Below are 15170 nucleotides of genomic sequence, written 5' to 3'. Positions count from 1 at the left end.
AATTAGCACCTCAAAATGAGTTTTTTTTAAGACAAAAACAGACTGCTATAATCTTTCATTCTTTATAATATAGTGTGTTTAAAGGTAATGCATAGTAAAAATGAACATTGTGTCCAAATTTTAATTATAACATACATACACGATTATAAAGACCTTTAAAATAATGCAAGTTTAAACATAATCTATCATCAAAATACACCTTATGCTATATGGAAATCTTAAATTTAACAGAATTTCTAATTAAAAATCAACAAAAAAACACTGTCAGTAATTGACAAAAATGTCTTAAAATTCCAATTCTTTTTGCATGACAAGTAACCACTTTTCAAAATTATTTTAAATTAACTCTTAATCCATAATGAAAAAGGTTGACCATTACTTCAAATATACAAAAATACACTTTATTCTCATGCTTCAAATAAACCTGAACCTTGTAAACAATGGCATACTTGTGTAAGACATTAAAATGCTCAGTAGTACTGTATTTACTTTTAGCCATATGTCATACTAAACTTTACTTTTCCTTTCACATATTTTTTCTATAGTTATTCTGCTTTAATTCATACAGAATTATTTTAGTTTATGAAGGAAGCTATAAGCCTGAACCAAGCAACACTAAGTGATTAGTGTTATGTTTCTTGCTCAAGGACACAATGGTTTGCCCCTTCACCAAATATCATTCCTAAATAATGGTGAAATAACCAACCGTTTTATATATTATTGTAATGTATATGCATATGTGATGTATGTATTATATATACTCTACTTGAACCAAAAGCTATGGTTATATTTTCTTAAACATAATTTCTCTTTTTTATAAATAACAACAGTAATATGCATAAATTAATTTATGTTTTATATACAGTAAGATATTTTCAATATCATCACATTGTTAGATATCACTTTTTCATACACACTCTTTCAACTACAGGACTGCTTTAATATTTACAGGTATGTGCAATAATAAGCAATGTCCCACATATTTGAACCGCAACATGACAAAACCAACATAGTGTGTATGCAACCAGCATGGATCCAGACCAGCGTGCCCATCAACGCAGTCTGATCAGGATCCATGCTGTTCGCTTACAAACCTTAAAGAGAAACTTATACCAAACAGCATGGATCCTGATCAGACTGCGCGGATGCGCAGGCTTGTCTGGATCCATGCTGGTCGCAAACGCACTATGTTGGTGCTGTCATGGCAAGGAACATTTATATTATATATGTATACAGAAGTCTGTTTGTAAATGTGTTTGTATAACGTTTCCATCACTTGTCAGGAGCTTCGGGTAATTTTATGGCGTCTGCTCCAGCTCCGTGGATCTCTGGTTGATATGTTAGCAGTACAATCATCACCCATAGGTGTAATAAGGCCTGCAATTATAATATTTGTTTTCTTAGAAATCTCATGATTTTTTAAAATACTTAAAAATCTTAACTCAAATTACGACATTTTCAGTTGTGAAAAGATTAACCAATATGATACATTTTACACATTTTTAGAACTGAAATCACCAATATGCCATTATTTGTAAATCTTATACTGTAAAATTTTGCAGATTGACAGTGAAAAGTACAGATGACTTTGGTGAATTTTAAGCTGTCATGGTTGATGAAAACAACACAAGACCATTGATATTATTTAGGAAACATTAAAAAAACAGCATAAAAAACCCACAACAAAAACATGAAAAACTTAAAACCTCTGACGTTGTAACAAAAGATTATTATTAGAAATTAAAGTGAAATTTAATTTAAGGTGCCAAGCTATTTTTTAACATGTTAATAATTTGAAATACTCTAAAGAAGATTTGATCATTTATTAATTGACAAACATTTTCAAATTAGATTTTAAAAAAGAAATGTAAGAAAAAAAAAGACTATTACCATATAAACGATCACAAAAACTCTCGCAATGGGATATCTCCTGAAGAATACACCAAGACGTATACTGAAAGATAAGACAATATTTATCAATCCAAAAAATAAAATTGTATTTGTAATGAACCAGATGAAGCAATTTAAAAGATAGAGTGACATGAATCATTTTAAAATAGGAAATTTTACAATTTTTACCTAGAAATACTTGATTAAAACATCCTCATACAAAACTCCATGATTAGATTCTTAGTCACACCAATATTGTAAAGATTACATGACATTTTTAAGGTTTACTGGTGGAGGAAGACTAATATTGTAACAATGTTGGTAGAACGTAATAATACTAATAATTAGCATAATAATGTGCAAAAACTTAAGTTGTTGAATTAACATAAGGGAATGTTTCCTATATATATTTCCCATATTTAAGGACACAAACCACTCTTGGTGGTGTGCTAGCTAATCATCGACAGGGTTTTTGTGCCTTAAAACGTTACAATAGGCCCCATTATTTCAGGTACAATGAGACATAGCTGCGAGGATTAAGCAATTCAAAGTTAACATTTCTGACTATCTTATACAGAAGAAACATTATACCTTTATACTAAAACATAGTCAAGTATTACTAAAATAATTCGCTTAAATATTAATTAATTGAATCCTTTCTTTAAATAAAATAACATTTATCCAGTCTTTCTAAATTTAACTTTACAAGAAATGTATTTACCTTTTCTGTACTAATTTTAACATGAATCTTAAAAGAAAAGGTACTGAATCATTATATAAATGACTTTCACATCATCATTTTTTTTCTTTTTTTAATAGGTCGATTTACTGGTAAATTTACATTTAAACAATTCTATGATAAAAGAGAAATGAGTGTACCTGAATTTATCAATGGAATTGACAGCTCTCTTCATTTTTCTTGTCACCTCTGTATCAGTGGGTACCTCTCTCATAAACTGTGGCAATCTTTGCCGTACTGAAAACGTAACATAAAATCTCTATAATATACAAAAACTTGTACTAGAATTGTTTTAAAAGTTTTAAAAATGAAAATATACTTTTAATCTATGAAATAAAACCCGAACACAAAATGGCAAACACAAAATACATTCCGTTGAAACATGACTAATGAAGATGTTATGAAAAAAAAATCTCAAAAAAAAAAAAAAAAAATCAGAGGCTAAGAATTAATAACAATTCTATGGTATTAGGAAATATACTTTTTTACATTTTGAACTTGGAAACATAGATGTTAATTTTGGGGTATGAATGTCAATGAACCATGCAAGTAACTGTAAAATTATGATTCATAATAATTCACTTTTGTAATGCTGATTTACATTACATCCTCACTATAAAAGAAAAAAGTTTAAATGGAATTGAAAATGATTTGTCTTTCAAATTTAAAATATAAAACAACAACATAGAAATTATGAATAATATATGTTTTTCAAAAACTGTTTTAAAATACGTGCATTTTCTACCTTCATCATCATCATGTACAGGTATCACAGTGGTGTTGGTCCTTACAGCTGAAGCCTGAATATCCTTATACTGTTGCTGAAATTAACAACAATAAACATTGAAATTGTTATGTTGTTTCTGCATAAATCACATACATTTCATTAAATACATCAGAATATTAGTTTACACTATCTCTAAAAAAATGTTCTACCTAAATCTGTATGTCTTAAACATTTTTTTTTAATTTCAGATAAAGTTTCTTTTTATCAAGAACTATTTCAAAAACAAAACTAAAGCCCAGACTAAACAATATTCAGTTATATAGAAATAAAACTATGCAACCAATCATAAAATTAAGGAAATTGCCCTGACACATTAAAAATATTTTATTTACTTATTGTTTGGTATTTTAGATAGTTATTCCAAATAAAAGTGTTCATTTCTAATGTGCTGGATTTTGATATTCAATTGTATTTATCAAGCAATCAGTAGCTTGGCAGCAAACATACCCCAAGCCTCTCTAGCTGTAACCCTAGTGAGTTTTTCTCTGTGCTTAATGCCTCCACCATGGTTTGTTTCTGTATTAGACTTTCTGTTAATTCTCTCACTCGAGATTCCAGCTCAGATTCTGATGTTGAACTCATGGACTTTGTAGCCAACTGTTGAAAATTTGTATGTGTATTATATTGATTAAAATAATGAAATTCAGAGGACCTCCAAATTTATATTGTTATATCCGTGAGGCAACCATTGAAAACAAGAGTCAGGATTGTGGCAATGTCCACAGTACTAATACAAGCAATATTTTTATAAGTAGAGGTTATGTTTTACCTTATTCAATTTGAACTAGTATACTGTTATATGGCTAGTCTCAATTTGATTTCTACCATATAAATTTTGCATGTAGTATTCTGAACCTGTATTTTGAAATTACAATACTGACAAGTTGTTTTTGTCAAATATTCAATGAAGGTTATCTGTTTTTTTTTTTTTTAATAAAACCTTACAAAAAGATATTTAAATCAGCAAAAGTTGTCTCAAAAGACACTCAAATCACTATATATCCATGTACATGATGTTCATTATGTACAGTATCATAATTATGACCGGTATCAAGAGATTAGCTTTCAAAAGATTACATTTCTAATATCTGTGGTGGCCTATTTGGTGGCCTTTACAATCTGGTTTGACTATTTTGATGTATAAATACTATTATTAATAATACCTGATTTCTCAGCCGCTCAATTTCAGATTCCCTGTCTTTCATTCGACTCTGGAATGATGTCTTTTGTTTATGTAGTTCCTCAATGGCATATTGCAGCTCCTGTAGTCATCAAAAATAACAATATCTATAAATAACACTATCTATTGATTAAATAAATGAAATCAAATTCATGCAATTTTATAATCAATCTTTTGAAAAATGACTTCTTTTTCAATAAAAAAAAATTCTAGAATACACCAAAACTGGCTTTAAATTTAGACTGGTGGAATTTGGCCAAAATATAGGCAAATATAGGAAATTATAATCAAATACAGTCAATGGTCAAAATATAGGAATGTATAGGAAAATATAGGAGAGTGGACACCCTGATTGTTTTTTGTAATCACTTCAAATATTTCTATGAAATATACTGCATCCATTATGCTTAATTATTCAAATATACAGTTTGAATTTTCTTGCATAAGTTAATCATATAGAATGATTTGGCTCATGTAACAAAAAAAATCACCATATAAGCTGTAACATACCCGCTTTTGTTTAAGTAACTCCTGCTCAGAGTCTTCTCTCCTCTGTTTTTCCTCACCTATATTATCCTCCAGTGATCGTATTGTATCTTGGGCTGTGTCATTCTCCTGCTGCATCTGAGACTCAACATCCTGAATCAGTTAAAACAAAAATTAAACAACCATTTCTGAACACTCAAACAGTTCAAATAAGCTGAGTTAAAACCTCATATGTCATAAAAATGCTAAAAACATATTTTGAGTTCCACTTCATTACAATATTTTTTTTTTTTTCTGTCAAACTATATTTTTGTAACAATGAATTGAAAAATAACTTCTAAAGGAATGCCTTTTTCTGATTCATTTTTATAATCTAACATAACAAGAGCTGTCACAGGAGACATCCAAGCTCGACTAATAAAATACTGGACGCAGTAAGGAGGACAAAACTACGAAAGAAAAATCAATTATGTATAATTATGTATTAAGTTATAGTAAAAAAATAACATTTGTTAAAATAAATTCCAAGATCAAGGGAAATAATTCTAGAAATAGTCACGCTAGAGTTATGAACCTTGTCACACAACATGTATGTAATGATAAGAAGTATATATTTGAAGTTTGAAGTAGATACCTTAAAAAGTAACAAAGTTATAATATTTCTTAAAGAAAATCCTAAGTTCAAAGAGAGATAAATCTGTAAAAATTACTTCAAGAGTTATGAACATTGTCACATAAAATATAATTGATTATAAGGAATAAATATTTGAAGTTTGAGGTAGATACCTTTATAACTAAAAAAGTTATAGTAAAAAATAACATTTTTCTAGTAAAAATCAAAGTTGATGGGGAGATAATTCTTGCAGTATTGGTGCTAGAGTTATGAATCTTGTCACATAAGATGTGGATGATGATAAGGTACATTTATTTGAAGTATGAAGTTGATCCCTTTAGAAATAAATAAGTTACAGTAAAAAATAATATTTTTTAAAGAAAATTCTAAGTTCAAGGGGAGATAAATCTGAAAATATTGGTGCTAAAGTTATGAACCTTGTCACATAAGATGGGGATGATGATAAGGTACATATATTTGAAGTATGAGGTTTATCCCTTATGAAATAAAGAAGTAACAAAAAAAATAGTATTTTTTAAGGAAAATTCTAAGTTCAAGGGGAGATAAATCTAAAAATATTGGTGCTAGAGTTATGAACCTTGTCACATAAGATGTGGTTGATGATAAGGTACATATATTTGAAGTATGAAGTTGATCCCTTAAGAAATAAAGAAGTAACAGTAAAAAATAGTATTTTTTAAGGAAAATTCTAAGTTCAAGGGGAGATAAATCTAAAAATATTGGTGCTAGAGTTATGAACCTTGTCACATAAGATGTGGTTGATGATAAGGTACATATATTTGAAGTATGAAGTTGATCCCTTAAGAAATAAAGAAGTAACAGTAAAAAATAGTATTTTTTAAGGAAAATTCTAAGTTCAAGGGGAGATAAATCTGAAAATATTGGTGCTAGAGTTATGAACCTTGTCACATAAGATGTGGTTGATGATAAGGAACATATATTTGAAGTTTGAAGTTGATACCTTAAGAAATGACAAAGTTATAGTGAAAAATATTTTACTGCACCAAAACTTTAATCTGAAATCTGGACGCGGACGCCGGGGCGAGTAGGACAGCTCTCCATATACTTCGTATAGTCGAGCTAAAAACAACTGTCAAACCAATCACATTTATAACATGGGATGCTGGTAAATATTATAGGATACCTAATAAGGTATTTGAGAGTACAATAAAAATAGACATAAGATATTTACAGCTAGTTCCACTTTGAGATTCTCTACAGTCATTCTAGCTTGTTGTATTTCCTCTTTAAACATGTCTCTCTCCTGTTTGACTGTGTCATACTCTAGACTTGACACACCAGCTGCCTCGCCCGATGCTCCTGATCCCTCACGTAAACTGGCAATCAATCGTTCCTTAGACTAAAATTACAATTATCAATCTCAGGCAAAGGTAGGAAGCAAACACATTAATTAAAATTGTACAATCACTTTACTTTCTTTTCAAAACAACTAAGAAAAAACTGTTTTAGTGTATACACATTTTAGATGACTTTGAAATTTCAATATATAAAAATATCTCTTTTTTTAAACATGTTTTACTATTTTCTTATATACATGAACATGACAACTATTGTTGAAGTATCTTAAAGAAACTAAGCTACAGACATTACTATTGCAATTTAGTACAAAATATACTTTTTACGATGATATTTTCAAAATCAAATTAATTCATTTTGTTACATATGAATCAGAATGTCAGAGGTAAAAAAGACTAAATCACCAATAATTTAATACTACAGTCGACTCCACTTATAAAGAACTTGCTTACAAAGAAATTATCGTTAATAGCCAACTAGATCTGACATCCCTCGCTGATTCCTTCTTTATTTTATATTAAATCACATTGCTTAATACATACTTGCTTAAAACGAATTTTTGGCTATAGTGGACCATTTTTTTAAGTCCCAAATTGTGAAAAACATGTAAATTTCCTCTGTTAAAACAAACTGTTAAAATGGAAATATCGGGATGCGCTCGAATCAGATCAGTTCATGAATACTGCAATTCGATAATTATTCAATCAAGTGATTGCACAGGTAAGAATAAAGATTTTGATAAAATGTTCTCACAACATAATTTCCTACTTGTTACGGAAAATTTGTATTTCGCACCCTCAGTTGATAAATTGCTGTAAATACTAAATAATTACCAAATAAACTGATTTTTTGTTTGCAATATTAACCAAACATAAACAAACAAATAGTAAAAGAATACAAATGGTAAGCACTTTATAAACAAGTACTACATGTCTAAATACATGTATCATGTACATAATATTTTGTTCAATAAAATGATCAACATTAAATTACCGCTGCTGTAAAATAATGATTATACTGGTAACCAGTGACAGGTACTTTTTTCACAGCAAATTTACCCACCTAAACAAGTCAGCAAGTTGTTACTACTTCGCTTTTAGTGAACTTCGGAAATAACAAACGATATTTAAATGTCCCATTGAGTTCATTGTAAGCGGAGTCGACTATATTAATTTTTTTGCTGGCTGGAGAATTATAGTACTGTGATACTGTTATACCTAAACAAGTAATGGAGTGTTCCAAATTCATAGCAGGGCAAGTTCATTATACAAATTCATGAGGTTAAAGGTCAAAATCTTAAATCTTACTTTCTAATAATAAATCATTTAGACAGAACAAAATCATGATTCTTCTCTTGAAAACATAAATCTGCAGCTTTAACCATTACATATTTTGATCATAAACATGTAAACTATGTAGTAAACAATATTTCAAACATCATTTTATCACCTGTAATATCCTTGTTGCTTTTTCTTTATACTCCGAGAGTTCCTGTTTGGCTGACTCTAAGCTATTTCTCATAGATTTCAGTTGGTTGTTTAATTCTGTTACCCTGGCTGTAAATATATTTGTATCACATAAACAAGCATTCAGATCTTTATATATATTGATATTAATTTTCGTAATAAATCATCTTTTTATCACAGCTATCACTATTTAACATATCTTTGTCTGTTACAATTTCAATGTATTTTAGTGACTCATGATTCTGAGCCTATTTTACAGCAAAGAAATAAATAAGTGCATGCCATTACAGTTAAATTCTTGAGGCCACCCTGGCATAAAGAACCAAGTGCCATCAAGACGGATTTTTAGAAATGGAAAGATAAGTCATAAGATATCTAAGCCAAGATAACAATATCCACTAATGAAAACTCCAATAGCAGCATTCTGACTAAGTCCCATTAGAATTTTTTATCAAATAATGGTAATGTAGCTGAGTGGACAATGGTCAGTTAAATTAAGTTATATCATTATAAAAGGAATCACTGTCAATCATGAAAAGCACAGCATACATCTGCTATGAATTTCACTGTATATAAACAAAAATCACTTTACCCTGTCTTTTGAGCCTATACAATTCAATGTGTACCCTGTCTTGCCAGTAAAAGCACATGTTACTTCCTATTACTGTACCTTACTTGGTAGCCTATATATTTTAACTTGTAACTTACTTTCAATAACAGGAAGTAGACTTGTTTATATACTGTGAATTTATTCAAATATGAAAATCAGTGTTGTTATAAAATCAATTTTTGATTATTTTTTTTTTAATATTCATGTTTGTTGTATAATATTATGTGCTGTGTAATGTGTATCATAAACTAAACACGTGCTTGAATCTTATTAATTTCAGAGACGGTAGCTATAAATATTGAATATTATTTTTGAAATTTAAATATACTGAAAATATGAAATAATTAAGTAATTTTAACACCAGCCTTTTTCATCACTATATTTTTTCTCAGCTGCGGCAAGAGCTTCTGTAAAACTTCTCTGCTCCTCCTCCATTCTTGTCTGTCTGTCTGCCGCCTCTTGCTGGAATACACATAAATATCTTTATCAGTCATTTAACAATAGTACCAAAATCTTTAAAGCACTTTTATAAAATAAGTCCTTTTGTGTTAATAACATATCGATGGATTTGTTTAGTTTTAGTTGAAAAAAAGCATTTCACACTTCATTCATTGGTTATTATGATCAGGCACTATTATTTATGAAAATTGGTAACACAACAATCTTAAATACAAGAGCAATCAGTGATCACATGTGTCGCCTCATGATGGCCAATTTCATGTTGGGACAAGTTTTGTGACAGACGGACAGACAGACGGACAGTGCACAGTTAAACTTGGTACTGATCATTCCTGTAAAGTTTGGATAAAACTGCACCAGTAGTTTATGAGGAGTAGTCTGGACAAGCTTTTGTGTATCTGGCAACACACAGAAAAAAACACCTTTTTATCAAAGGGCCATAACTCAGCCAAAAATCATTCAACCGGAAAACCCGTGCAATATGCGCAAGGAATTGAGCTACAGATCAATCCTGTAAAGTTTCATTGAAATTGCATTAGTGGTATAAGAAAAGTAGTCCGGACAAACTTTAAAAATAAAAATTATTAAAGGGCCATAACTCTGACAAAAATCATTGAACCGGAAAATGCTGACAATATGCACAACTAGACTTGGTACTGATCATTCCTGTAAAGTTGGGATGAAATTGCACCAGTAGTTTATGAGGAGTAGTCCAGACAAGTTTTTGTGTATCTGGCAACACACAGAAAAAAACACCTTTTTATCAAAGGGCTATAACTCGGCCAAAAATCATTCAACCGGAAAACCCGTGCAATATGCGCAAGGACTTGAGCTACAGATCAATCCTCTTAAGTTTCATTGAAATTGCATTAGTGGTATAAGAGAAGTAGTCCGGACAAACTTTAACAAGAGCACCGCTAGGCGGAGCATTATATGCCCGAAAGTGTTTTTTTTTTTTTTTTAGTAAGGATGAAGCATTTGTAAGACATGGAATTCGCTGTTCATCCTATAAAATTTTAAAGCTGTAGGTTGATTTATACTTAAGTTATTAATAATGACCTTAACCTTTGACCTTGTGACCCCAAAATCAATAGGGGTCTTCTACCTTATATGCACAATCATCCTAAGAAGTTTGAATATTGTGGGCCAATTGATTGGAACTTTAATTAAGCTCTAGAAACTGTTTTCAGTATTAAGGTAAAAGTGACTTTGACCTTGTGACCCCAAAATCAATAGGGGTCTTCTACCCAATATGGATAATCATCCTATGAAGTTTGAACACTGTGGGCCAAATGGAACTTAAGTTATGCTCCGGAAACTGTTTCCAGTATCAAGGTAATAGTGACCTTGACCTTTGACCTTGTGACCCCAAAATCAATAGGGGTCTTCTACCCAATATGGACAATCATCCTATGAAGTTTGAACATTGTGGGTCAATTGGAACTTAAGTTATGCTCCGGAAAGTGTTTCCAGTATCAAGGTAATAGTGACCTTGACCGTTGACCTTGTGACCCCAAAATCAATAGGGGTCTTCTACCCAATATGGACAATCATCCTATGAAGTTTGAACATTGTGGGTCAATTGGAACTTAAGTTATGCTCCGGAAACTGTTTTCAGTTTTAAGGTCATAGTGACCTTGACCTTTGACCTTTTGACCCCAAAATCAATAGGGGTCTTCTACCTAATATGGACAATCATCCTATGAAGTTTGAACATTGTGGGTCGAATGGAACTTAAGTTATGCTCCGGAAACTGTTTTCAGTTTTAAGGTCATAGTGACCTTGACCTTTGACCTTGTGACTCCAAAATCAATAGGGGTCTTCTACCTAATATTGACAATCATCCTATGAAGTTTGAACATTGTGGGTCAATTGGAAGTTAAGTTATGCTTCGGAAACTGTTTTCAGTTTTAAGGTCATAGTGACCTTGACCTTTGACCTTTTGACCCCAAAATCAATAGGGGTCTTCTACCCAATATGGGCAATCATCCTATGAAGTTTGAACATTGTGGGCCAAATGGAACTTAAGTTATGCTCCGGAAACCAAATTGCTAACGGACGGACGAACGGACAGACAGACGGACGCCAGGGGGTATAACATAATATGCCCTTTCGGGCATATAAAAATAAAAACTATTAAAGGGCCATAACTCTGACAAAAATCACTGAACTGGAAAATGCTGACAATATGCACAACTTGACTTGGTACTGATCATTCCTGTAAAGTTTGGATGAAATTGCACCAGTAGTTTATGAGGAGTAGTAGTAACAAGTTTTGTGATGGACGGACGGACGGACAGACAGACGACGGAGAAGTGATCCCTATATGTCGCCACTACTCCGTAGAGGCGACACAAAAAGCATTAAATGTGCTTACTCTTTCATGGCTAAAAAATATAAACATAAGAATCCAAATACTTGTTAGAAGTGACTTATTTGGTCAAACTTATCAGCACTCATTTCATTCAGGTGTTGAACTGCATAATTACATCATTATCAATGGCTCCTAATTGAGGAGTAACAGTGTGTAGTAGATACTGTCGGAAAAAAAAATTAAATTCAAAATTATTACCCTCGATATTTTGTTAGCTTCTTGTTCTCTCTCTAATGTAGCCTCTACCTCTGATAGTTTCTGTCTTAATGAATCTAAAGCTTGACCATGTATACCACTGGAATCTGTATGATCCCTCAATATTCTGTACATATATCAACAAGAAAATATTAAAATATTTCAGTTAAAAGCTGCTGGCTGATGCAGAGCAAAACACTTTTTCTTTAAAAATAATTCAAGGTAATCCTGGTAAAAATGGTTACTTTTCAAATTATAATCAACTTTCTTTTTAGTTGGGTTTAATGTTGCGCCAACACGGTATAGGTCATACCGTGACTTTCCAGCTTTACTGGTGGAGGAAGACCACAGGACCCCTCCATGTATTATTTCAGGCATGAATGGGCACCTGAGTAGAACATTTTAAATTAATATACCATATATAAGTGATAAGAAGTCAATACATGCATTTGATAATATCTACATGATATTGTGTTTAATACAATAATTGAATAGATAGGCCTACTAATACACTATAAAATTTCTATTTTGTGTCCCCATGTATTGATTCAAAGCCTGGAAAATTTTTTATCAACAAACAGCATTCACATACATCTGCCAGGTACGCTTCAAGATAAACAAATTTATTAAACATTTATGTTTTGTTTTATTTTTTATAAAACTTTTCTGTCTGTCTAACCCCCAGGAGGTTACATTTTATTAAAGAATTTCCTTGTAAAAATGTAACCAATATGAAAACGTATCAGAAAACTACAAAATGCAGATGCAATATCAAACTACTGTTAAATAAACTGTCCACATGGTCTGCCCAGGTTTTAGTCAACATTTGTTTAACAAAGCAGTAATCTCTGCTTCAATAAAGAACACTGAAAAAAACTTTCTAAACTTGACAACAAAGCAATAAAATGACATATATATGAAAAAATATCCTCTAAATATCACTTATAACACCCCAAAGAACACAAATCTTCAATACCTTTCTTTGTCCGATTTTAAACTCTCAAGGTGTTTCTGTCTGTTCTGTAGCTCCCTATCAGCCTCTTCTAGCCTGATTCTCAACACCCCTAGTTGAGAATCCTTGGCCCCTATGGCCTCCAACAAATCCTGTTCCCTATTCTGTAACTCCCTCACTGACTGGTCAGACTTTGATACATTTCTAGACTGATCCTTTAATTTCTCACGTAACTTGGCCAAATCTGAAAATAATGGTAGAAGAAGATCATTTTCTCATTTTTGTTCATATGAAATGACTTTTGCTGATCTAACAAAGACTTTTCACAACACTAGGTTATCTGTTTCTTTATTCTTTCTAATGTAAACAACATTAATTTTTCCATAGATGTGTCAGGTAAAAGACAGGTAAACAGCTTGCACTAGTTAAATCATTCATTGATTAATTCTTGTTGAAAGTCAGCTGTGGTAAATATGTTCTCAAAGAAATATTGGCAGAAAAATATACATAAAATGAAAGGCATGTCACATAAACAATTAATTCCTTATGTTGCTCTATAATTTCCCTCCACATAAACACAACTACTGTAGTACAGTATTTTTCAAACAGATCTTACATTTAAAATGTCTCTTAGAATGATATCAGAAATGCTAATTTTCTTTAAACTCAACTAGTATTAAGTATTAATTCTGATGCTGGGCAACCATCAAAATCACTTTATTAATGTACAATGTACAATAATCTTTCCTAATTTAATTAATCTTCATTAAAAACTAGAAGAGTGTTTCATTTTTTACCACACTTGTTTTGAAAGTTGCTCATTTCACTTAAACAACATGGTTCAAAACTGAAATAATTTAGAGGTGCCCATAACTGTCTGAAACATATTTAAATGCTTAAAGGAGCACATAGGGTTGTAAGCAACTATTTGACAGCAACATTTGCCAGTGTGACTTAAAACACAAAAGAAAAGTTATTTTTCTCTTTCCAAAAATGAAAGAATTATGTAACCTGATTCTGAGTCCTTTGCTCTCTGTACAAGAGATGTCATTTCTTGATTTAATGATGATATCTCATTCTTGAGAAGTCTATTCTCCAGATCTAATGATGATGATGTCATAGGATTATCCCTGGATTCTATATCCTGGTTACTATGGACACTGTTGCTAGGTGACTGGTCTTGCATGGCGTCTTCTAAAGCAGCCATGTCCATATCAGTGGGACTTCCTCTGCTATCATTACCTGTACCTATATTATTATTATATCACACTATATTATATCATATTATATTATAAAGTGTCAATGTTAGTTTTAGACAAATCAATTAAAATGATTCAATTTTAATTAGACATATTCAACCATACCAATATAGATATATACTAATTTAAAGTATATGCAACAAATAATAATTTCACAAAAGATTCTTTTTTCAGCCTATAAATCTATGTACATGTATTATATCTTGACACGTAACAACAAGTAGAGTTTTCCATTTTAACAAAAAAACAGAAATACGTCATGTTCTTGGCAATAATTTTGAATATTTTTTTTCAGTACAGTCCAATCTAAAAGATGAGGTTTTAGGCGAACACCTTCAGTGTTTGTGAAGGTAGATCATGCTACAAAACCTTAACCAATGGTCACAAATATGAATGAGTATGATTTAATCCAAATGTTGGATATAGAGACCTACAACTTATCAGTTACAATTATGACTCCGAAAAAAGTCTGAAAACAATTTATGCGAAGTTTCAAATGAAAAACTTATTAATAAGCAGTTGTGCAAACTGATCAAACCATTTTTCAGGAATAACTAAATTTCACAAAATGTATTAATTATGTCATACAAATACATGCTAGATTTATCGGCCTTTAATTTATAACACTGTTACCTACAATAGTTATACAGTCAGGGGTGTAACTTAAAGCAGTTATCATTTTTATAACTGAATTAAGTTACATATTTAAGATCTACAGGTTGCTTCCCTTTGTCTATCCCGATAATTGGTTATCCCTTTTAGATTGTTCTAAAAATAGGTTATAAGGGCACTAAATCACGCACGCTTCATTTTATTGATCTT

The 15170-nt window shown here is 31.1% G+C and overlaps 1 protein-coding gene across 2 annotated transcripts; it reads right to left on the bottom strand.

Moving 5' to 3' along the window:
- Positions 1 to 6: 6 nt before the first annotated feature.
- LOC132726282 (golgin subfamily A member 5-like) lies at positions 7 to 14492 on the bottom strand. 2 transcript variants are annotated; one of them, XM_060711587.1, is made up of 13 exons: positions 14101 to 14492; positions 13114 to 13333; positions 12141 to 12264; positions 9471 to 9571; positions 8483 to 8585; positions 6909 to 7076; positions 5107 to 5235; positions 4580 to 4678; positions 3864 to 4013; positions 3366 to 3450; positions 2770 to 2866; positions 1891 to 1954; positions 7 to 1377 (listed from the first exon to the last, which is right to left on the bottom strand). In XM_060711587.1, exons 1-13 carry the CDS (start codon positions 14300 to 14302, stop codon positions 1273 to 1275), a joined length of 1647 nt encoding a protein of 548 aa, XP_060567570.1. In that variant the 5' UTR covers positions 14303 to 14492; the 3' UTR covers positions 7 to 1272. The 2 variants fall into 2 exon arrangements, with proteins under 2 accessions (XP_060567570.1, XP_060567571.1); XM_060711588.1 differs by having other exon boundaries at positions 3375 to 3450; positions 14101 to 14477.
- Between the last annotated feature and the right edge of the window lie 678 nt (positions 14493 to 15170).

The sequence above is a fragment of the Ruditapes philippinarum genome, unplaced genomic scaffold, assembly GCF_026571515.1.
Source record: "Ruditapes philippinarum isolate M1 unplaced genomic scaffold, ASM2657151v2 ctg17958_1_1_1_1, whole genome shotgun sequence".
NCBI classification, from domain to species: Eukaryota; Metazoa; Mollusca; class Bivalvia; order Venerida; family Veneridae; genus Ruditapes; species Ruditapes philippinarum.
Note: the sequence above shows the minus strand (reverse complement) of the source record. Positions and strands in the feature narration are given on the sequence as shown.